At 43.6% G+C, this 24,848-nt stretch overlaps 1 protein-coding gene across 4 annotated transcripts in view; it reads left to right on the top strand.

Annotated features, from left to right (window-relative positions):
• LOC311440449 (uncharacterized protein C1orf21) overlaps positions 1 to 24,848 on the top strand; it is a 105,675-nt gene that overhangs the window by 29,039 nt on the left and 51,788 nt on the right. For all 4 annotated transcript variants that reach the window (XM_084527403.1, XM_084527405.1, XM_084527404.1 and 1 more), the window contains exon 2: positions 10,044 to 10,249. In XM_084527403.1, the coding sequence (XP_084383529.1) occupies positions 10,156 to 10,249 (94 nt within the window). In that variant the 5' untranslated portion in view covers positions 10,044 to 10,155. The remainder of the gene's footprint in view (positions 1 to 10,043; positions 10,250 to 24,848) is intronic.

Here is a 24,848-nt window from a genome sequence, read left to right as displayed (position 1 = left end):
AAAAGCATGATTGAAGATAAACAAGGTGAAAAGAGAAGAATCTTGTTTGTTAGCTTCTGGGGTTTTCTGTTGTCTATCCTAATGACACTTCTGCAGTAGGCACTTTGAATTAGTCTGTTTAAAATAACAATTGGAAGTGCTCACCTACATTATTGCAATTCAGCTGCTCAGAACACGCATGTAATGTGGTGATGGAAAAATACAGTAACACTGACTGAAGACTTTATGGTGATTGGTGCACATAGCTCTTGAAGCTGATTTTCATGAGACTGTTTATGGGTTGTCTGGCATTGTATAATTTACAGGTACTATAAATGACGCCAGCATTTACAATTCCCTTGTTTTGAGGACAGGATCTGCCAGAAGTTAATGCCACGCTAGGAAACTAGACTCAGTTATATGGTGTTTCTTACACATGGCATCAAATTAACTTCCAGTTGCAAGCTCCTTGCTCAGCCATGACCATCCATGTTCGCTTGCTTGTCAGGAAGGTGCACGATCCGCTGTTGGAGCAGCGGAGCAGGGGACAGTAGTTTGAATTCCCTCCCCCCACCCTTCTCCCATCCCACTGCCACTTGTCTTATAAAATAAAATATCCAAATTCAATGCATTTTGAATTTAGATTCAAAATTGCTTTCCTAACATAATAAAAACATATCTAAGAGAGCCTGCCTGCTGTGAGAATTCACAAACTTGTTTCTTTTTCTAATTTTAAAAAGAAATCCTTCTCACCCAGGAAGCTAAAAGGGAGAGAGGAAGACTATAATGATATTGCAGGATTTATTCCCAGGAAAGCAGCTGCTATTTTCATGTGCAAAAAAAGCTAGGTGGAGGAGTAAAGGGCCAATGAGCTTAACATTTTACAGCTGTTGGTTGGCTACATTTTAATGCTGGCTCCAACTGCTTTGAAGTTTCACTGTGGTGGGGAGCTGCAGAGCCTGGCCCCACAATGTGGTCCAGCACTGAAACCCGCTGGGCACGGTGAAGGTGGAGGAGAATCAGCCTGCTGAGTGATTGCCCTTAATCCTTTATGGGCATAAAGAGGGAAATAACAACAAAAGGAAGAATGAGCAAAGATATAAATGAAATTTAACCAACATGACGTGACTTCTGCAACATAGTAAAGCTGCCAGGGCTAAATGCTTTGAGATGAGTCCCTAAGGAAGGTAAGACAGCTTTGGGTAGGGCTATACAGCACCCTTTTAGAGCGGATATCAAAATAATCCCAAAGCAACGCTATGCTTTTGAGTTCAAGCACTGTTTAAATGCAACAGTTTTCTGCAGTTTCTGCACCAGTATCAACACTAAGTCAAAATCCTTTTTGTGAAGTTGACATCTGCTAAGGCAGTGTTAGAAGTTCTTTGGGGCTCATGTGGAGAGCACACGTTCCTCATGGTGGCTGCAGTGTATAATAACTAATGTCCTGCAGGTCCTGATGCATTGGCCATTGAGTTGGAAGAGGAGCAGTAGTTGAGCATTTGTATAATAAAGGAATTGAAAGCAAAGCTCAGTATGAGCCAAAGGAAAAGGAGCCCAGATAGCCCCGTGAGAAGGGATGCCTGCCAGGAGGGTGGCAGAAGAAATCAGAAAATATTCCTGAATCAGGGTTGTCCTTGTGGTGTCGAGATGGAGAAAGAGGGGCAGCAGGTGAGATTTCCCCATGTCTTGGATGTGAATGGAAGGCACTGCTTTGCCCTTTCTTCTCATCAACTTTCTCTGCCTGGGTGAGTGCTTTCTGGCACTCTGCAGACCTTCAGTGCCCTCAGGTGTAACCCGCTGCAATATTTTGGCATGGGTTATCCACCAGCGTTACAGTCCTGTATTGTTCTGACAGCTCAATTCATACAAAAAACTCTTACGCATCAGTTCCTACTGATTGCATTTATGGTATAGGGAACCTTGTTCAATAATTTATTACACATTTCTCTGCTCCTGCAGGTCAGCAGAATGTATGATGTTGTACAGTCTGTATGACTTTCTCTTCTTGCTTCAACTCCTGTGAGGCTCTAATGTTTTCAGCTGTTTTTTTTCCTTCCTATTCATACACAAGTTTGGCAGAAAAATCACTCTAAGAGCTCAAATGTGTGGCCGGGTGAGTGTGAGGGGGCGTGGGAGAACACTTCATTCGCCATTTGCTTTCAGGATTATTTCCTCTAATTTGTTCATGCTCTGTTATATACCTTTCACAACTACAGGAATCATGCCAGCAATTCAGCTCCCTGCCTTTGAAAACTTCATGGTCTCGCAGCCAGACGGCTACTGCTGCTCCTCCTTAGATGCACTGTGCTCCATCTGCCATGCGGAGGGGGTCAGGAGCATTACTTGAAATGCCTCTGAATGGGTCTTGGTCCTCAAGTCATTTCCAGCTTTAGTTTTCAGTAGTGAATAGCAGTGATTAATTTATTTAAAAATCAAAATCGCAGAGTTGCTGCTGTGTGCGTGCAGGAGTCACTGCCATGGCATATGCATGCATTGATGCTTCCCTGAAGATCTGCTGACCTGGAGGGGTTGCAAAACTTACACAGAAGTGGTTTCAGGCCAGCTGTGCATCAGCTGCTGGTTAATCCTAAATCCTGCCTGGCTGCGTTTCAGAGCAGCAGCCAGATCGGTTGCTTTTAAAAACTTTTGATTGGATTGACTGCAAATAGCTTTGAATTCAGCCAAAACAAGCCATTGCAAAGAGGAGTCTGGGCGCAGCGTGATGTGACCTTGATGTCCTGGTAGGGTGGAGTGGCAGACATTCTGCTCACACTGCTGGGACCAAGCATCCATTAAAGAGGGGACAACGTGAGTGGCTGGGAGCAGACGTGTGTTAGGAGTTGGAAGCTGCTGGGCGACAGCACCCAACCCAAACCAGACTTTCTCCAAGGGGTATGGTGTCCTTGCCCTTGCTGCCCTTCTCCTCAGGGCTACAGGTGTTTTGCCAAGCTGGCGTTCATGGGCAAAGTGTAAATGCTGGCACAGTCGTTCCTAAACCTCCTCTGTAGCCAGCACTGCTCCGTAAGTAGTATTCTGCATGGGCTTTGGTTTAAGGAAGTACAAGCAACATCTAGAGAATGTTTACCTGACTAAGTAGAAAATTGTGTGTGGTGTTTTCCCTAAAATTTCAAATGGGAAGAATTGAATTTGTTTGAAACACAATTTTTCTGAGGTAAAATAGATCCCTAGGCTGGGGGTGAAGGGATAAAGGCACAGGAGCGCTGAGTAGGAGACAGCTGCCCATACGTGGAAATTTAAAGCAGTCACATTAGCAGGAACATAACATCAGACCAAAGTACAGGGTAGGTTGCCAGCAACCTGAATAACATGCAAGCTGGGGCAGAGTGGCTGGAAAGCTGTGCGGAGGAAAAGGATCTGGGGGTGTTGGTTGATGCTCGCCTGAACATGGCCCAGCAGTGTGCCCAGGTGGCCAAGAAGGCCAGTGGCATCCTGGCTTGTATTAGGAATAGTGCAGCCAGCAGGAGCAGGGAGGTGATTGTCCCCCTGTACTCAGCTCTGGTGAGGCCACACCTCGAGTGCTGTGTTCAGCTTTGGGCCCCTTACTACAAGAAGGACTTTGAGGCCCTGGAACGTGTCCAGAGAAGGGCCTGGAGCACAAGTGGCTGAGGGAACTGGGGTTGTTTAGTCTGGGGAAGAGGACGCTCGGGGGAGACCTCATTGCTCTCTACAAGTACCTGAAGGAAGGTGTAGGGAGCTGGGGGTCGGCCTCTTCTCACAGTTATCTAGTGATAGGACTAGATGGAATGGCCTCAATTTGTGCCAGGGGAGGTTCAGGTTGGCAATGAGGAGACATTTCTTCTCAGAAAGAGCAGTCAGGCATTGGGACGGGTCGCCCAGGGAGGTGGTGGAGTCACCGTCCCTGGGGGTGTTTAAGGAAAGGTTGGACGTGGTGCTTAGGGACATGGCTTAGCAGGTGACACTGGTAGTAGGGTGATGGTTGGACCAGATGATCTTGAAGGTCTCTTCTAGCCTTAATGATTTTATATGCATTTTAGGGGATTTTTCAGGGAACACCCCGTTACTGAACACCAATTGGAACACCAGCTAACTGAGTCAAGGGGACTTTTTCTTGTGGAGCTGTTAGGATACCAACAGATCAAGGGGTCCAAAGGAGGGCAAGACCCTGAAAGCATGCAGTTACAGCTAATGGAATCAGAAATCCTTGTGCTTAAAAAAATGCATGCTGGTCCACGGGAACTACTTTTTTATCTAAAGCAAGAATGCATACAAGTAACAAATCTGCCATTACCAGTTAATGGCAAGATTCCTCTGACATTGTGCTGGAGAGCACTGCAGCATTAACCAAGGCTTGTCAGCAATGTGTGCAGCTGGATGTGCATCCCCAGCAACTGATGGGAAGAAGGCAGGGGGAATTCAGGAGGGCAAAGTGGCTTTTTCCCTGGGTGGTTACTATCCCTCAAGTTTTTTTTCCAAATCAAGCATTCTTGTTGCTGCTGCTGCTACAGGTATAGTATCATTTTATTTAAGTTTAATCCTAAATGATGTGGTTGATTGGTGAGGTGTAATAGTTGCATCTTTAAATTGTTTTTAATTAGGCAAAGCAAGAGGAATTTTCAAAAGTGAAATAATGTTCAGACCCGTGCTTGGATGTGTACAGAACATCACATAAATCACAGTTCCCATACCTCAGGGCTTTCTCTTATATCTTGCTCAGTAAACCGTATCTTGCTTTTAAGCCATGAAGACAGAAATTAAATTAAATAGGAGAGCTGAGCTTATTCTTGGTTTTCTTTATACTTTAGAGGCACTTGGGCACCCTACCCATTACAGTGGAAATGATGCTTAGATATCAGGAAACTCCTGTAATAAGAACTGAAGCTGTTTTTTCCATCGTCCTGCTTAGTATCTCCCATTGCATGTGCGCGCTTAGCTGGAATGAGATCACTAGCAGGCTGTTTCTGAAACCCCTTTGGAAGTAAATTACAAAACAACCTTTCTTCCCTGAAACTTGAGTTTTAGAAAGTGACCTCAGGCCATCAACTGTCAATGGAAAAGGTCTTGTTGCCTTTAATCAGGTCCCTAAAGCTGTGTTGTATTGGATTTTCAATCAGTTAGCTCTGACTGTAACCTGAACGAAGTACTGTGTAATGGACTGAGATACTGCAGAAACCGACCAGCTCTGAAATAGGCTCTGAAATGTGTTTGATAGCAAAACACCATACCTGAATGCTTTCTCTGTTGTGAAGGGTCTCCACTGTGATTCTGTAATGTCTTTGTAGCAGATGTAGCAATTGCTCACAGAGAAGTGGGAAATGCAGCTTAATTTCCATGTCCTCTTTCTTTTAATGAAAAGGGCTTGTTTTCTGTGAAGGACAAGAACGTAGGATGAAAGTCCTGATTCTTTGGAAATCCTGGGAGAGTAACAGCATCTACTACGGTAAAGAGAGCTGTAGCACTGGGACAGATGTGGAAAAGGAAACAGCTGTACAGGTGAAATACACTGTACAACACGCTTGCTTTCTCACCAGAAACATACTGTCTCCTGCGTGATTTTGCCAGCCCATAGTCTTGCAAAGTCTCATGTGTCTTCAATATTTTGTGTGTTATTTTTTCCCCCTCTTTCTAGGAGAATTATTTAGATGTTTGAACTGCATTTTGTAATGGTGGTGGTAGTCTTCCTGTTGCTTCTCCTAAGGTGTTTGGGGTTTTGAAAAATAACAGGAAAAAATTAATTAACTTTACGTAGAAAAAGCAAAAGTTGTAGGTCCTGTGACTTGCTCCTGGGTAGTAGGTCTTTTCCAGTTGCTGCCACTTGAACCCACCCTGTATGAATTCAGAGCAAGATTGAAATGCAGTTCCCCTTTCCTTTCTCGTTTCTAATTTACTGTGCATGAAATCTCATCCCAGGGGCTCACTACTACTCTTTGCCCTTATGAGACTGATTGGGGAGCAAACGCTCCCACAAGTACCATGCTGCTGTCGAGAGCTGTTCTGTACAGAAAACACTTGTTGCTTTCATACATCAAAACTATGCACTGGAGAAATGCTGACTGCCCAAAAAAAAAAAAAAAAAAAAGACACAAAAAAAACAAACAAACAAACCAAAAAAAAAAAAAAACCACTAATTTTTCACACAGAAGTGGTAATATTAGCCTCAGTGGGGCAAAGTCTCTCTTATAATAACCTGGTGATGCTAATTATTAGCATTCATTCAAGCCAGGCCCTCCCTGCTAGGGAAAGCCAGGTAAGTGAGCTTATGTGCCTTTTCTGCCCAATCTCTTAGCTGTCAAATCAGAGTCTTCTTGTTTGTCCTTTGCAATGTGACTGGTTAAGCTACCAGTTCTGCTGAGCGTGGCTTTGCAAGGAGGATGCACGCAAATTGTGTTTCAAATGTCAATTCCACCTCCGTCCGACTGACTGGCTGGGTTTGGTTAGTTTGTTGCTGGTATTTTTAGTGCAGGTCGAGTAAAATGCTATACAAACATGGTGTGCTTTCTCTTTGCTTCCTTGTGCATTATTAATTTTATAGCACTGCACTCATTCTTTTTCTCTTCATCAAGATTGCCACTGCATTCGCCCAGCTGGCCAGAACAGCATGTTTCCAGTTGGATACTAAAATGCAGGAATAAGCACAGGAATTTTGCATCATGGGGCAAACGGTTCATGGAAGGGAGAAAAGGTTTAATATCATGGCTAGTAATATCAGCAGGCAGAGGGAGTACTTTGTGGCCGTGTGCTCAAAGGAACAGAGCATCACTACTCACTCTTCCTTTTTTCCTGACTTTTATTTTTCCCCTCCTGCCTCTGCAAGGTGTTGCTCCAGCATCTGCCACCCTTGTTCTCCTGTAACCTTACCCCCCTCATTTAGTAATTCATGGCTTAATTTTCAATATTGCTTTGCTATCCACCAGCAATACTGGCTTGAATAATTTGAAGAAGGAGGAAGAGAGCTGTGTGTTTTTTTTTCTTCTTATTCCCTTAGGCCATTGGTGCACTTCAAAGGCAAAAGTTCTCTCTTTTTGGCTCAAAAATGTCTTTTGGCAGTTGAAAAACAATAAAAAAAAAGCCATTGTTTGTGGCACAGGTGGGTGAGGGTAGCTGAAGAGGAAGGATATCGTAGTGGAGGGACTGTGGTGCTAACCTCCGATGACCCTTGTGGAATGCAAATTCAGAAGATGGTGCTGCTCTCTTTGATTAGAAAAAATAACTTGAAAGCCAAGTAGACCTATTTCTTATAAGAAGTACATATAATTAAGAGCAGTAAGTTAAATCCTTGGGTTCTGTCTGGACTACGCTGTGTTACAGGAAAAGATAGGGTGGTTTTCTTGTGTAGCTTAGGTTTTTTTTTTTTTCACAGGTGCAGAAAGCTCATTGCTTTGATCTCTTTGGCTCTGTGAAATTTTTACCCAATTTCCTGTGTGGTCAGCACAGAAAGAAGCTTGTAGATGTATCTGCAACATGAAGAAGATGAAAGATTGGTTATCTCAGTGGAAAAAAAAAAAAAAAAGAAAACAAAAAAGAAAACAAATACACCTCTGGTAATAGAAGAATAAACATTCATTTACTGCAAAACACTGGACGTGCTCCATCTGATATCAGGGAATTGCTTAAGTTTTCCAATGGCAATATCTACCGTAATAACGAGCTCCCCTTTTGAAAGCACTCAGATGAAACTTGGGGGACCAAATGCAGCATCTGAGAGCCGGTACAGCCATCTTCTCTTGACCTGCACCGAAGATGTTAATAGTAAAGCTGCCACATTTTATTTGGGGGTGGTGTAGACACTTTTGATCTGTTGAAGAGGTTTTTCTCACTAGCGTTTTGCAGATCAGAGCTTGTAAATTGCCTCTCAAATCTTGATAATTAATGATGGTGGGTGGTGAACATGAGTAGCAAATGGTTGGAGGTTTTCTTACGCTTTTTATTCTGAAATCTGTATGCCCCTAAAATGCTTAGGAAGACAAAAGGGAAAATTATATTTGAGAAGAAGTGGGGGAGCAGGCCACGTGGACACGTTATTCCACTGCCGTTTCAAGTGCTGCATCGCCAAAACGATCAGCAGGCAGCCCACTGGATGAGGACCAGCCCCTCATTTTGGAGCAATTCCTGAACCTTGCCACTGCTGGGACAGGAAAGGCTGAAGAGAGCTGGAGCGTCACGGATTTTCTCCCTTCTGCAGAATTAATGCTGATTTTCTTTGCAGTGTCATCTATTTTGCTGCTCTGTATTAACGCTTGTCCCAGCAATGCACCTGGATATGTGTGTGGGAGATCGTTTCGGAAGAGCTTTCTTAACCCTGTTTACTGGCACCAGAAGTTGCCACCCAGTATCCAAGTGTTAGTTGTGTGTATTTCTTTTCAGACACTGCTAATGCAAAGGATAAAAATGTTTAGTTCCCGTGTTTGTGATGCTTCTCTTCCATCACAGCCTGCCTTCCGACGGGGCCGTATTTTTAGGAAGGCTGGTGCATGCTACCAAGGTACCGCAGGAGATGTGGCTGGGGATGGTTTTTCCTTCCTTCCCCAAAGAGCTTTAGCCTGAGGTGTTCTTGTTCTGCACTGCTTTGCTCCTGTTCCCTTCTGCAGCAACTGGTTGTGGGTGACAGGGCCATCACAGGGCACTAATCAGTGATTAAGGTGAACCCTTTTCTAACATTTTTCATCGTTTTCCCTTATCTGCCCTTTTGCAGTGGCAAAGCCCTGGAGCTGAATAATCCCTGCTGCAACTGAGATGTCTACACGGTGCTGCAGCTTGCTTTGAACCCTTTAATTTTCTGCACGCTTGGTGCTTGTGTAGCCCCCCCAAAACATCCCCTCCCCAAAACCAGCACCACGTGATGCAGTACATGTGGTTTGTGTCGCTGAGCGGCTTCTCGCCCTGGTGGATGTCAGGACCACGGGGGTTTACAGACAGAGGAGGCACACGTGGCAGTGCAGTTTGACAGCCTGCTCCCGGCACTGACTGCTAGGGGACACGTGGAGCAGTACTGAGAACTAGCTGGCTCTCAGAAGGGCCACGGCTCTGTCTGTGCCCCTGCCAAGCAGACTGCAGGCAGCTTGGAGAAGGGCCTCGGCCACTGCTTGAGCAAGCAGAGAGCTTCCATAGCCTAATCCTGGCCTCTCCTGCAAAACCTAGGTTTGCACTGAAAAAAACATACGTAACCTTATAGGGCAAAACAATACATATATTTCTTGGAAGAGGGAAGGCAGCTCAGGGTCTGCTCACTCCCTCCCACGCATGGCAGCGGGGTGCCGCTGAGCACTGGGAGCTGAGGGAGGAGAGAAGGATGGGAGAAGGGGAAGGCTGTGCTCAGGGCATGTATCTGGGAGGGAGGGTGGAAAAAAAGGATGCTGTCACACAGAGCAAATGCGTGGAGGGCTGCAGAGGACAGGGACTGGGTGCGTCAGGGCAGCTGTAAGCTAGCTTTTTTTCTCCTCCCTTTTATTTTATGTGACATCTGGGTTCTTCAGGGAGCGTTATTCTGTCTTAAAATGGGCATCGCTGCCTTTTTGAGAGGCAGAGCTTTTACAGATCTGGTAGAGTAATGATCACATAGGAAAAAGATAATAGAGCTGGCTCTCCTCTTTCACATCTATTAACATAAGATCTTTAATTGATTTAGGGGGTTATTTTCTCTGAACAATTGCAGTTAGCAGCTCTTAATCACCAAAACACTTTCTTAGGAATCCGGCTTAATGGGTAGATTGTTTAAAGGGGTGGGAGAAGCAGATATTGCCAGTTTCTTATCATTTTCTTTCAAAAAAAAAAAAAAAAAAAAAAGAAAACAAGAAAAGCACTCTGTGGGAATAGATGGGTGGGTGGGAAACATATCTGTGTGTGGCTCGCTTTCTTCTAGCCCCAGGTTAAAGAGAAGGGCTGGAAGGGACTTCAGGATTGACTCCACCCATACGGTACTGATAGGTATTACTGAATATATTTTAAAAATGTAATAGAGTGGAGACAGCCTGTGCTTTCGTATTCCTCAAACCCCGTTATTTTGCTTTCTGGAAGCACTGCATTTAGCGGTTCCACGTTGTCAATACGTGTAGTTCAATATTTTTCTCTCTTATGCTGTCTTTTAGGTAAAAGCCTCTTGACAACCACGCAGGAAGGTGGATTATTTTTAAAACAATGAGCATGCGTCTCTAGACATGATTTGTGGTTCAGTCCAGCTGGAGCTGTCTGAATGAAGCTATGGGCTGTGCGTCAGCCAAGCATGTTTCTACTGTTCAAAATGAAGAGGAAACTCAGAAGGGGAAAAACTATCAGAACGGCGATGTGTTTGGTGGTAAGTGGTGTGGGATTTTACCTTTTTCCAACATCACAAATGGTCTGGAAGGTATTTTTGGGAGCCTTAACCTTTCACAAAATAGAAAGGGAAGTGTTAGACTACATCACAATAATAATGCACTTGGACCCTTCTAGGGATAGTGCCATGGTAGCTGAAGTAGAGGTTGAGGTGAAATCCTTAGCGGCAGATTAACCTTCTGAACGACGTACAGTACTGCCCTGTCTTTAACTTCTCAAGTACTAGGATAGCTCAAAGACAGCCAATTGCACAACCCCCCTATGTTTATATATATATGTCTGTGTGTATATATTTGTCATTAGGTGCCAAAATGCTTGACTCATTTACTAAAAACAAAGTAAAAAAAAAAAAAATTTAGTAAGAAAGAGAATTCCCTAGTACTATTGTTCTGTAAAGCAATAAAACACTAATGCTGGAATCCTGTAGCAAACAAGGGTTGAAGGTACAGTGAGACTGGAAATACCCTTCTGGGAAGGAGTCGGTGGTACTGCGAGGCTGGGAGCATGGCATGGAAACTGCCCAGCACTGTGTGGGCAGAGGTCTCGAGTCAGGGTCTGATCACAGGCACTTAGGCTTCGGGAAAGGAAAAGTTGTCTGTAGATAAAATGTATGGCCAACTGCAGGATTATTTCTCCAGATTCTGACAATACAGGCTCAGTAGTTTTTAGATAATGATCTAAATGGTAATGTAGTTTTTAAAATATTAGGAACTGTCTGGAAGATTATTCAGAAATGAGAGTTCTAGTTCTGCCCAGATATTTATCTGAAAACTCCTTACTGTGACTACAGCAACTTGGTACTGTTCTTAAAATAGGTGCATTGCTACTGAGTATGCCAAACTTCTCTTCTCTGGTGTTTTTTATAGCAATTGTTTGTGCAGAAGTGGGTATGACACATCTAGCAGCAAAAAATACCTCCCCTTAATTTCAAAAGCAATGATATTTTACTTTTTCAACCTTTCTGGGGGCTGGCTCCCAGCAATTGATCCCAAAGTAAGAATACCCGAAGTATTATTCTGAAGAGAAACAAATTGTTCAGGAAGCTTCAAGCCTAAACTGCATGTTATTTTCCCACGTGTACTTCTTCATGAGCCTGAAAGATGCCAGTTTTGGAGCTGAGTTCAGTATGTTAGTTTTATTTAAAACAGGCTTTAAGTGCTGTCATGAACAAAAAGCTCTCTTAGTTTCTGAAAGGAATTTGAGTTGATCTTTTAGCTAACGTTTAGCAATGGAGCAGTTTTGGCAATACGTGTCTCCGCGTTTTTAGTAGTATTTTTAAACTGCCAAAAGATTCTAACTTTAATGACAAGAAAATTAAAGTAACTTCTGGAGGCAGAAGATCAAGAATACTGAAGGGATTTTGAAGAATTGCCACTTTGCAGAGCTGGACTGGTGTCAGTGGTATCATTTAGCTTTTCTGGGATCCTTCTGAGGACTGTTAATCTTCCCTATTTTACAGAAATCTTCCAATATCAGAAATACTACCTGCAGTCATCTATTTTCTGGTACGTGTTTTAGTTCAGGTACGCTGTTTGTGATAGTTAAAAATCCAGTTGAGCGACGGATCCTCTTTTAGCAGAGTTTACTTACCACTGGTGTCTGGGACTTGTTGATTTGTTGAGTGACAGCTGGAATGGGCACAGAAGGTGCGTTTCTTCCTTGCTGCTGAGGGACAGGCTCCAGCTCAGGAACTGGGTGAATGAGAAAGGTGAGCTGGAGGTGCCTGGCTTTACTGCTATCCTTTTGGGACCTATAAATGATCACCAGGAAGCTTAGACGCCTGGCTGGAAGCGGCATGTTTCATGTGTAGCATGCCTTGCGTAGTTCCTGAACAGGATTTTTGATGTGAAGATAGAGGCAAGAAAATTACACCTTAAGATTATATTTATCATCCTTGTTAACAGTCTTCTGGACTTGCCAAATGCCTAGACATTTATCAAACGAGAGAGTACTGTTCCTAATCCCCCTTCTTCTGTGCTGTAAATTGTAGTGGCTGATTGCATTATTTGGTACAAGGTAGGTCTGACAGCCCAGAGTATTCTGCCTGCTTCATTTTCTATTAAACTTTCCTGGCGTGAGACCTGAATTCTATGTAACGTATCTGCAGTTATTCTGTAAGTCATCAAGGAGGAAGTCACTCTGCGCTGTGTCAGAAGGCTCTCACAACCAACTCCCTGCAAGGAGAGAGCGTAGTCGTGCTGGATTTGAATGGTAATTGCAGCTAGGATGATGGAGCGTAGCAGAATAAGCTCCCAGATATAGGGGTGGATGCAGAGAGTCAACAAAGGATAGAGAACACTGCAATACTTCCATCATGCTTTTCCCCATCCACTGCCAGGTGCCAAGACATACTGAATGTTTCCTTGCTTACTGCTTGGAAGTGACAGAAGTGTCTCATCCAGCCAGTGGCCAAGAGCAGAGCATCTCTACAGCCTGTAGGGATTGAATTTTAACTGTGGAACTAAGCAAGACCAAGGTGAGTGGCAGAGAAATCAGATGAAACAAGAAGGTAATAGAAAGGGAATTAATTAGAGTCAGTTGCTAAGAAAGGTAGTTTTGTGGTAGGAGTTTGCCTCAGAGGACTTGTAACTGGAAGAAATCCTGAAGCACTTGGAACAGCAAGGATGGGATTCAAAGAAAACACCTTGGTGCTGGTGCTACCTTCCCTCACCTGAAAGACGTGGCGTACAGTGTGTTGCCCCTCACTGCTTGCCTCGCGTCTGAGATGGAACTGGCACTCTTCTTTCTTTGAACATCATCTGCAGACAAGTTCCCAAAGGAATCAGTAGTAAGGACTGTGTTTTCCACCCTGCTTTTGCATTAAGTAGGTTGTTTTGAATGAGGAGAGAGATGAAAATACTTGACTTGGTTCTCACTAGTTCTGCTCGTACCTTTGCCTTAGGCTGCTGGGAGTGTTTTTGCCACTTAAGGATTTTTGTAACGCATGGTTGAAAGAAAGCAAGAGCCACAAAGCTGGAATAACTTCTAGCTTTTACACACACCATCCTTTTCCACAAGTGGGTGCTCTGACAAGCAGATGTTCTGTGATCTTCTGTGAGCTCTGTCTCCTCTAGTTCTCAAGAGCTTTTTCACTTGGCTGCACTGCTGTAACTGTGGCTTCATGATAGCAAGAAGACCTACCTACCAAGGGATGAAGGAGATAGCCATCACTGCCATCGCAGCTGTTTTTCAGGTAGGAAATGAGAATTGCTGGTGCCTGCCTACAGCAATGCCAAGCGTGTGGCTGCTCCATACCATCCTTGCTGCCAAGGTTGGATATGATGGAAGTTTCAGAGGTCAGAGAAGAAGGGGGTTAGTCATAGCCTGGGGTTAGTAGGTTGCAGCTTGTTACTGATGGAAAAGAGATGTAGCTAGAATGAGGATGTTTGCTGGGGTAAGTGGAGCAGACCTGTGTGGCTGTAGCTAAAGATGGATTCTTGCTGAGAACAAGGTCTGTTGTACGTGTAGCGGAGTCTGGGAAATATCCTTCATTGTCTGAACCAAAGAAGGCATTGAGGCAGTCTCAGAACTGTGTACGTGGTGATGTCTCCAGGCTTCTCATTTTAGGTAAGCTCTAACTCATAGAACAGGATTTCATGGGAAAGGAAGGGTGGAAAGGACATCAGTAACTGCTATGCAGCTTTTTGCCCTCTGTGCCTCTGATAACAGTCCTCTCCTCACATCGCAGAACTTCCCCGAAGAGCATCGTTACTGTCGTCAGTTTTGCCTTCCTTTGCTTAGAACATCCTTGCAGTCCTTCCATACTTTCTCCTCTTCCTTACAGGGCAGAAGCAGGCAGAGAAGCCCTGCAGGCATTACTGGTGCCAGTGAGGCTGCAGCTTTGCCCTCTGCCTTTTTGTTGCCACTCATCTTACACGCCGTGAGCCTTGTATTTGCTCTGGAGCCCTCCCTCTGAGCCCTCCAAAGGTGGCCTGTCTGAAGATCACTTAACGTTTCCAAAGCTGTCCTTAGGGGTTGGAATGTTTGTTTTATGGTTAACCCAACCTTCTGCAGAAGAAAAGGAGACAGTTATCAGGTGTACTTTGTCTGGATTTTCATTTTTTCCTGGCCAGTGGGTTTTGCTTGACTGTAGGTGACACTGGATCCACGGAACACTTTCTGAGCTGCTCAGAGTGGTGCAGTTCACAGCTTTTGCTCTTCCTCAGAGCCTCTGAATGCTTTTTCCTTTTTTTTACTGCTGGTGGTTGGTTGTAGCCAAGTCTAATGACTATTGGAGAGATCAACACTTCTGTGAGAGCTTTTTTTGGACTTCCGAAAGTCACTGCAGGTTATGATTATGCTCTAGCGCCTTATTTCTTCCCCAGATTTTAATGTTCTTTTCAATTGAGGAGACACATTGAGCCAGGTGTGCACTGTCTGTTTGAATCCCTCATGTTTAAAACCAAGAAACTCACCATGAGACCCATGGATTCTGTAGGAACAAATTCTGGTTAACTGCAAACAAAACATTAAAATTTCTGTTTCATCCCAAACTGTAGAAGGCACCCTGCATTTTGTTGTAATGTATATTTAAATAATTGAGTTAGCAGGCCTATCTAAGGAGATGTTCTAGAGAAGATTGAATATAATATGATTATTATGCCTTGTTGGTCTCTAATGACTTTAAAATCCCTCTAATAAGGATAGTAATAATAAATCTTCATCATTTTACTTCAAAGCTGATTTCCAGAGCAATACGTAAGAACTGTAATACTGTAAATACCAGTGAAGAACAAAATGTCATGATAGAGCTTTGAGTGTTGTTGATTTCAGGATATGTTTTAATAATGTAACATCTCTGTTAGATTAGATTATATTTGCTCCTTAAAAAAAAAAAAATCATGTGATGTTCATTAGGGGAGCAGTAATTATTGACGTAATTTTTGTGTAAGAAAACAATTGGTAATGTGTTGTGGTAAAAACTACTTTAGAATCTGTTCATTAATCTGGGATTCTAATCCAGATGTTTATATGGAGCTCCTGGACACTTTTTTTTCTTGTAAGAGTTTTTTTTTCTAAGAGAAAAACTCTTATGGCAAATTGGTAATATCAGAGCTGCAATTGCCAGATAGGATTTACATGTATATTACTAGCAGCAGCTCCAATTGCTAAGCCAGTCTAAATAAAGCTGAATGCAAAGCACAATAGTATTTAAACCAATTTATCTCGGAACAACAGGGACATTGCAAGAACAGGAAATCTTTAGCATTGAGGTATGATAATGAGATTGAAAAACTGATTGATGAACATTTGCCCTGAATGGTGGCAGCCAGTCTGCAGTGTCAGGAAAGCAGAGACCCCCCTGGCAGGGAGGGCTCCCTCCTCTCCCCAGATGGAGGAGTTCATCTGAGCCACCCAGAGGTGCTGCTCTGGAGCTGCTCTAACTGAGCTGGAAGCAGGTATCTCTGCTTAGGTTCTTGTTCACCTATGCCACAGTTTAAAACCCAAAGACTTTTTCAAGTCATCATGAGTTTTTCTTGCTACCTGTGTGTTTTACGGCTTTGTCGCACTCCGGATAACCTCTGCTTTGCTTGTTTCCACCTTCGTGTCTGCCCTGTCTCATCCGTGTGGGCATCTGCCCACTGCTGCATACAGCAGAGCTCCGACTTAATAATTAAGTTTAAATGGAGTGCTGAAAGGTGATAAAATAACTGAAACTTTTAAAACATACCCACTGTATACAGGAAGAGAAATTTGAGGCTGACCTACCTTTCCTAAATATGCATAATTTCCCCCCAAAATCTTGTGCCTGAACTTCTGTGGAGATGAGTTTGCTTTGAAGGCTCTTTCCTTGACTGGCAGGACCAGAAGCATCATCTTATTCAAAGCTTAGTCTCAGATTGTTTGGGGCGCTTGTTGTTTGCTGGCCTGTGAGCCCAGCAGACTATTCAGATATCCTTAAATAATGAGAGATAACTTCCCATGCCTGTCTTTCTCCATCCAGCTCTTGCGCATACAGTTCTGCAGATGGTCTTTCACACATTGGAAGCTCTTAAGTAGTGAAGCTTTTAGATAAAAACTGCAGTAAGAAAAATGTATTGAAAGCATTTTCAGTGAATAATATCTTCCTATTACCTCTTTTTTTCCCTTGACTGTCAGAAATAAGTGGTAAAGTTGAGAATGAGATTCTTTTTTTCTGGCCAAGCTGTCTTTTATTGTGGCCGCCCATACTGAACTCAAACTGCCTAGAAAGAAGTAGCTTAAGGACATAACTTCCGTCATTTTCGCCCTGAATGCATGCCATGATCATGAGGTCCTTCTGCACTAGGCTTCACACAAACCCTCAGCTCACTCTGCCTGGCAGCGTTTATTTTATTGACTATCTTGATCAGCTGATGAACACTCAGTGAGTAATTGCTGCAGCTCATATGTCTGTCTTGCCATGCTTCTGCAGTGTCACACCTTACTTGTTTTAGGAACAGTAGTGATTATACATAAAGGGACCAGCACCATGCAGTGTTCTAATACCAAAGCCGATATTTTGAGACAGTAACTTCTAAAGACATTTTCAAACATGAACAAATACATCTGGTACAACCACGGGTGCTCACTCCAGTGGCGCTGAATTCTGCCCTGCATGGAGGTGAGTGGCACTTTCTCTGAAAACCTGGTCTCAGGGGGCAGAGTTGCAAAACTTTAAATATCACAGTGCATTTTTAAGGAGGAGTTTTTCATTGCATAAATGCAAATTCCAGCTGAGCTCCCGAAAGGGTAGCTCTCATGTTGTTTGTGATTTCAGCAGCTTGTGTTGTGAAGTAGTTTTTGCTTAAATGTTTAAAAGACCAGGAAAAGGAACTGAGTGTGTTGCATTGTAGGGCAGAGCTACATCGCGGTATGTGAGCATCTTCCATATTACACTGATTACACTGGACTCTGGTTTTCCTCACTCTTTTTTTAATTAATTTTAAAAGAACTGTTGCTGAAGAACAAATCCCAAACGTGGTAAGGTAGAGTGTCCCTTTTGAATAAAATTGTATTTATTAGTTTAACAACAACTTTGTTTTTATCTGCAATGTTCTAGCCTGATTTCATGACAGTCTGGTTTCTTATCTAAGTAAACATGGGTCAGTATTAAACGCATCTGTTTCAGGAAGTGAGCGAGAAAAATAAAACAAAAAAATCTTTCAGTGGGAAATGTAATAACATATTTATCTAGACTTATGGTGTATTTGTTTAACTAGGACAACACCCTTAACAAGTGAATAATTTACTATTTTATTTCTACAAGGAAGCAACAAGGTTTAAAAAAAATTTCAATACAAAACCAAATCCTGCCATCATTTTTTTCTAGAGACCTATTAGCAATCAGCACTTGCAAAGAAAGCATTTTTCCCATCAATTCAATCTCTGTGTTTTCTTCTTTTGTGAATAAAGCTGGCTCATCTTTATAGCCCTTTTGTAATAGGCTCTGTTTTGCAACGTGAGGAGGAAGTTCTGGGCTTTGGGTACCACAATGGCTAGCATCAAAACAAGCTCTTCATCATGCTCCAGCTGGTACAGGTAGAGAGAAATGTGTAAAGAGTATATAAAGAGCCTTCCGTGGAAGGTGTAATGGGCCAACATCTCCCTGGGAGCAGCATTGGGTTTCTCCAACGAGGGTTGATGAGCTGGGAGTTGAGGGTGACCCCAGTGCTCCCAGTGTCCTCACTGGTGGAGTGAAGTCCTGTGGGGCTTGTGCACAGTGCAGAGCTGGGTGCAGGTTTTGTTGGCAGTCCCAGGCAGTGAAGCAGGGCTGGGGACCAGCTGGGGAGCACAGTGAGGAGCAGCAGGAGGCAAGGCTGGAGACAGGGCTGAGGACAAGCTAGGGTCTGTCCAGGAGATAAGGTACCTCCGATGGGGGGTTGAGGTCCCTCCAGCAGACAGAAGCAGAGGCAGGACAGGAGACAGGTGTACCGCTCGAGTACTGAAGGCCACAGCTTGAGCCAAAAATGATGTTCTTAGATCTGAGGGCAGAAGGTGCAAAAAGGTCTTTAGGGGAGGCTGGCCGTGGTCTCCTAAACACACTCATGGCCCTGACAGCATCGAACAGCTTTACACGATGAGTGTGGTTGAACTAGCTCTCCTCCTACACCTTCCCCTTCTGTTTTTGCTTGTGAGTGGAGCAGTGTTGGTCTGGAGGTCCTCAGGGGTGAGATCCAAGGCAGTGGGTCCTGTAGGCTCCAGGATGATACCTTGCCACTTCTACCAGGGTTGGTTTTCAGCTTCTAGCTTCCCTCATCCAGCTGTGATGAAAATTGGCTCAGAAGTCACAGTAGAGTAGCTCCTTAAATACCCAGCTGTTGGAAAATGACTCAGTTGTACTGCATTCTGCTGCTGTAAACCACTTCAGTGAAGACATTGGCAGTAGTCGAAGGCATTCCTTGGGCAGGTGCAGTAATTCCTGTGCAACCCAACGTTAGTGGTAGCAGTGGGGTTCCCCTCCAGGAAGGGTTAAGAAACCTGTCCCCACCCTACAGGGCTGTGCACGAGGTGGTAGGTAACTTCTGTTTTGATGGGACACCGGGGTCAGGCAGGACTGGGCATGACTGGTTGTCTGACTGGTTAAAGCTGTATCACACTTTTTATGCAGACCTTCTCTGGTACAGTTACTGTTTCTTACCTATTTTGCAGCAATGCCTGGGTTTCCAGGCTGAAGTCTGAGTACCGTGGCATTGGTATGGCACGCACGTAATCATGCCTGGCACCTTTGGCAGGGATTTATTATGTAAAGAGAGGAGATGACCAAAAGGTGGAGAAACAGTTGTTATCCCCATTTTGAGGGAGGGATGAATCACAGGCAGGTCGTAACTTCCCCACTTCTTAATTTAATGTAAGCTTTCACCTTCTGCAATCTGCATGCTAGTGTCACAGCACCTGAAGGAGTGCCCGTGAGGCTCTGCAAGCAGTGGATACATGGACAGAGTTTTAGTCTTGGAAATGACCCATCCCACAAGCTGTTTAGCTCCACAAAGACTATGGTCAAAGTTGAATAGACACAGAGTGTATGGCATATGCATTTCACAATTGCATTAGTGTACTATAAATAGGGACATACATTCACCTTTAATATTTGCTAGGAAGAAGCTGCGATGCATTTTCTGGCAGCCTTGGTGCAGAAGGAAAACGTTTTATTTTCTGTTACAGACAAACTTATTTTTTACTTTATCTTTTAAGACAAAACTCTTAGTATTTATTGCCTACCAGTAGGTAGAAATGAGAAAAATCACAGTAAAAAGGCCACTGTTCTTGCAGCCTTCCTTTTGTCATTTTCCAAGCACTGTAATTCTTGGCCACAAAGAAAATAAAAACCAAAGACTGAAATTTGTCCAGGAAAACCCCAGTCTGGGAGAAAATCCTCAAGTTTTCCGGGTAAGGCTCAGGCCTGGTGAAGCTGCATGAATGTGTATGCACTTCAGCAACTTGAGACCCTAATTTTATAGTAGGAGTGTCAACTAACAGAAATAACTACCAAATGCAAGAAAAAGATAAGGAATAGGTGAATATTTGTGTACTCCAGCATACACAGACACAGGTTAGTTGCTGTGAAAATTTAGTTTCTCCAGAAGCTGCCGAAATCTTGCATTGCCTGGTGGGCTCAGACTACTGTGAAGCATCTGCTTCCTGAAGGAGAAGATGTTTTTCCACTGGGTGATTCTCCAAAGCAGTGAACCCTCCTGGGTATTTCAGATAAATCGTGTAACCCAGTACATCATCCTGGTCTGAGGCCCCTTTGTCCAAAAACCATGGGAAATGTTCTGATTGCTGTCTGGTGAGCAGTCAGCGAACAAAACCAGTGGGTTTTGGCATGCCCTGCCATGCGTCTTTTGTTCTCATTTGTACGAGGCAGGGCTCTGGCAAAAAGGATTGGGTTTAGGGTGCACTTAAATTCTGTATTTCCCTTCCACTCTTCCAGTGGGAGCTCTGCAAGGGGCTACTTGGGGGAAGTTTTTTTAGTTTATTGTGTGAAAGTCTCCTAAGCTGTATTCATGGTTGTATTCATTGAAATTACATGCATTTGATCTTTTTTTTTTTTTTTTTTTTTTTTTTTTTTTTTTTTACTTCAAATATATATTGAATTTCTAACTGTAGGAATTGGGAGGATCTTGAGATATTTTTAGGATGAAAATGTTTGACTAATATGAGCACTCTAAGCACACATTTCCTATTTTGATTTTTTTTTAGCTATTATTTAAAAACTGCCTTTTCTTACACTTTTTTTTTTTATTTCCCACCCAATCATTTGCACTTCCAGCATCCCCTAAATGTATGTGCTCATGTATTATTGGCATGTAGCAGCTTTAATTTGATTTCAAGGAAGCGGGCAGTGGGGCAGCGAATGGGACCAGTGCTTCCAGTCTCAAAAGCAGGTTACGTGCAAGCGATGGCAGTAAGGACAACGGAGGAGATGAGTAACAGCACAAGGTGGTGCGGAAGAGCACATGTGGCTTGCTATGGAGAACTGAGAGCTGATTTGTGACTTGGCACATGTGGTGTTACACAAGCCCGTGGGACTGTATGTCTCTTGTGACTGCACAGTTGGTCCCTTGTGCTGCTGTAGCTTCCTTAGGGTGGCCCCTTTGTTGTCATCACCTGTTGAAGGTTGCACCTCCTTGGGTGGTGGTACATGACTGCTCTTGGGGCTTTGGATAAAACCTTGCAAGGTGGATGCTGCTGGGGAGAGTGGACATCTTTCAGAGATAATCTGTTGTCTCTGAACGCTGCAACAAGGATAAAATATTAATCTCTGCGATGGGTTAATTTTGTAGCTCATCAGGTGGCCTGCAATAAAGTAATGTAATTAACTTTTGTATCTATTGCATCTGGAAATGTGTGCTGTATTTTATAAATTCAGTTTTCATTGGTCCCCCCTCCCCTTTTGGTTTACAGAAGTACCAGCATGAGGAGACATCGGTGCTCCTCGTGAATCTTCAGGACGTGGCTGGTCTTGTATAATCATTCTGGCCTTTCCATAATGCAATTCGTAAAATTAAATAGCTGAGGATTTACAAATACTCTTTCTGAGGTACATGAGCTGTGAGAATACGATAGACTATTATTAATAGAAGAAAGCTCTAAGCCAGGATAGATGTGAAAATAGATTCTAAGCCATACGTTGTGGGACAACAATCTCGTTTAATAGCTGACTGATTGGGAATGACATTACTTCTTAAGAAAAGACAAACCAACACTTTATTGACAAGGAAACTGAAGACACGTTGTCATGTATTTGCAATGACAGGAAATGTGTAATTTTGCATGGTTTTATTCCTATTTTTTCAAGGAAGTCTTGGGGCCACTCAGTTCAGGGAAGGTTTTTGGTATGCAACAGTGGAGACTCCAGGAGGGCTGTAAGGAGCCAGTACCTCCATTGCTGTCCAGCATCTGCATCTCCTCCAAGACACAGGTTTTGTCACTGCCACCTACAGGTTTCCTTGTCTTGTGTCTCATGGTTGAATTGCTGCTCACTAAGTATATTGTGAACTCAGAAACTTTCCCAAGGCTTACAGTAGTTACTGTAGCACAATTAAATTTGTGATGTGTGGAAGTTGCCCAGTTATGTCTCCTTGTTTCTGAATTGCTGTGACCTCTGAGTTGTTTAATCACCAAGGGTGTGGGGTTTTTTTTGTTTTGTTTTTTTTTGTTTTGTTTTGTTTTGTTTTTTTTTCCACCTACAAAATGAAGGCCGTGCCCACCTGGCTTAGTGTTCACAAAGGGCTTTGAAAACCTCCTATGAGAGGTGCTCTGGAAAACCTGTTGACAGATTCGAGGGTTTCTCTGTGCTCTGTACGTCTGAGCTGTGGGTCTCAATATAATGGTAGGAAGTTTTAGCCCTTCTTGTATTGTAGTTTGTTATATTCCAAGGCAAAGTTTACTTGTTGCCCACTCATATTCCCTTTTTTCTCTCCCTTCCACTGCTCCATAACTGAGAGGCTTCTCAAAGTGAAGCCAATTCCTTAATCTTCTGCAGTATGAGTGGTGCAGAGTTTTTTCTTCAGGGCAGGGCCACACAATTTACTTGGTCTTGCCAACCACCAAATCTATTTATGGTTTTTAAATGTAATGGGTGATTGGAAGTGAATTGCTGAACTTTCAGTTCCCATAAGATGCACAAGACCTTTCCTGGGTTGTCCCTGCGCAGCAACAGGGCTGTGGTCTGGTGGTGCCCTAGCAGAAAGTTGCAACCTGTGTCTGAAAACCTGTCTACTGATTTCACCTGAATAGCGGTGTTTTTCAAGGCACCAACCCTTTGTTTTCCAGACGGCTGTTCCTTTAACATCTTTCCGCTTCTTGTTTCCTCTTCTGCTTTCATTTCTCAATTTGATCTTTTTAGTGGGCTAGATAATTGCATTTACTGCTTATCCTTCCTGCAGAGCACCATAGTTATAATCTGTTTCACCTGAAAAATGGTTTCCTTTGAACAACCTTGCATCTGGCACCATGTTAAAATGAATTAAATATAAAAACAAAAACAAACAACCCAACAAAAATCTGTGTGAATGTACATATATATATATATATGTATGTATGTATATATATATATGAGTTGTACAGTTTAAGCATACAAAAACTGCATAGCTGCTAGATAGTTATGCATGCAGAACATCAGAGCTGTTTTTTGGCTGTTTAATTATGCTCAAGTGCATGAAAATCTTTAATTATATTATCACATGGCTGTTTATTCAATGCCATCGTATGTATAGAGCTTCCTCAGATCTAAAACTGAAATGGGTATTTAAAAGATTTGGAGATTGTGTAATTAAAGACTGGAAATTGCTTGTTTGGTAATTGGACAAGTTCTTCTGTTGGCTGTTTGTGCAAGTTTAGCTTCCTAGAAAAAAATATGTCCTAGAAATTGTTAAAAAGATGCAGGGAGCTGGCTTCTGGAAGTTGTTTGTCTCTCTGGGGGAACTGGTCAGGAGCATCTCTGACATTTGCACCTGGGAGCCTTCATGAAGCAGAGCAGAAGCAGTGTTTCTTTCCTCCACAGGGTCCAGGAGATGTTCAGATATCTTATCCTCCCCTGGCCACCCCCCCACCCCACCCTCCTCGAGATCACTTGTCCCCAGGACTTGGTTTTCACCTACTTTTGGAGTACTCACTGTCGTCTTCTTGTCTGTGCATTTTCCCAGCAGCCCTGTGAAGCAGCAAAAGATACTTTTGAGCTAGCGGTCTGTGGTGTAAGGAGAATTAACCCTGAGGAACATGGAGGAAGGCTGAGCTAGAGCAGTTTGTCATACCCTGACCGCTGATTGTCGTCCCTCTCATCCTGTGAACGTGGGGCAGATGACTGACATGCATGGAGGCCAGCCATGCAGACCATGGGTGGTTGGCACTTGTCTTCCATGGGATGTTAATATTGAGATTGCATTACTTCTCACAAAAAAACTCAATTGCTTGCATACCAATGCATATATATATATTATTTTTTTCCCTGCCAAAGTTCTTGTCTGACCTGCTGGTGACAGAGACCTAGCTGGCATGAAGCACTGCAGTGGGCCAGTGCCCTTGGTAAAAGATTGCTTAGCACGATCCTTTATGCATGATGCGATAGAAAGTTATGCATACCACTGTAGATGTTTATAGTACTTGGATTGCGTGTTAGTCCAAATAGAGAGTAAGCCTAGGAGCTTTTTGGCCAAGAAGAAACCGAAGTGGTAGAAAAAAAAACAAGTGATGAATTCCTTGGAGAAGTTGTGAACTCTGTTGAGGGTGGAAAGCCCTTGAAGAGAATCCTGGACAGATTGGAGAGCTGGGCGATCACCAACCACATGAAGCTTAACAAGAGCAAGTGCTAGGTCCTGCACCTGGGACAGGGCAACCCTGGCTATATGTACAGACTGGGGGACGAGACACTGGAGAGCAGCCCCGCAGAGAGGGATCTGGGGCTTGTGGTTGATAAGCTGAATATGAGCCAGCAGTGTGCCCTGGCAGCCAGGAGAACCTACTGTATGCTAGGGTGCATCAAGCACAGTATCACTAGTCAGTCGAGGGAAGTGATTGTCCCGCTCTGCTCTGCGCTGGTGCGGCCTCACCTCGAGTACTGTGTGCAGTTATGGACACCTGTGTTGGGTCTGTCTGAGCTGGAGTCACCTTTTCCCTGTAGCAGCCCACACAGTGCTGTGCTCTGCACTTGTAGCTGGAACAGCACTGATATCACTCAGGTGTTATGTCTCTTGCTGCATACATGTAGTGCTGGCACAGTGTCAGGACTCCTTCCAAGCCCCCAGGAGCCAGCAGGTCTGGGGGTGGGCAAGTGATGGGGAGGGGACATTGCCAGGGCAGCTGACCTAAACCAACCAAAGGGATATTCCATAACACCTGATGTCACACTCAGCAATAAAAGGGGGGGCTCTCGTGGGGGAGGGGCTGTTCCTCCTGAACAACCACTACGCGTTCTGAGGCCCTGCTTCCCAGGAGGTGGCCGAACATCTCTCGTTGATGGGAAGTAGAGAATAATTTTTTTTTCCCCTCTCTCTGTGCTTCCATGCGGACTTACTGTTTCTTTTGTTTCTTTTTCTCCCTATTCCCTTTCTCTTTAATTAAACCTTTCTCATCTCAAACCTTGAGTTCTCTGTGTTGTATTTTCTCCCCCTTCCTCT

The sequence above is a fragment of the Aythya ferina genome (genome assembly GCF_964211825.1).
Source record: "Aythya ferina genome assembly, chromosome: 8".
Lineage (NCBI taxonomy): Eukaryota > Metazoa > Chordata > Aves > Anseriformes > Anatidae > Aythya > Aythya ferina.
The sequence above is the reverse complement of the archived record's forward strand: the minus strand, read 5'-3'. Positions and strand labels throughout refer to the sequence as shown.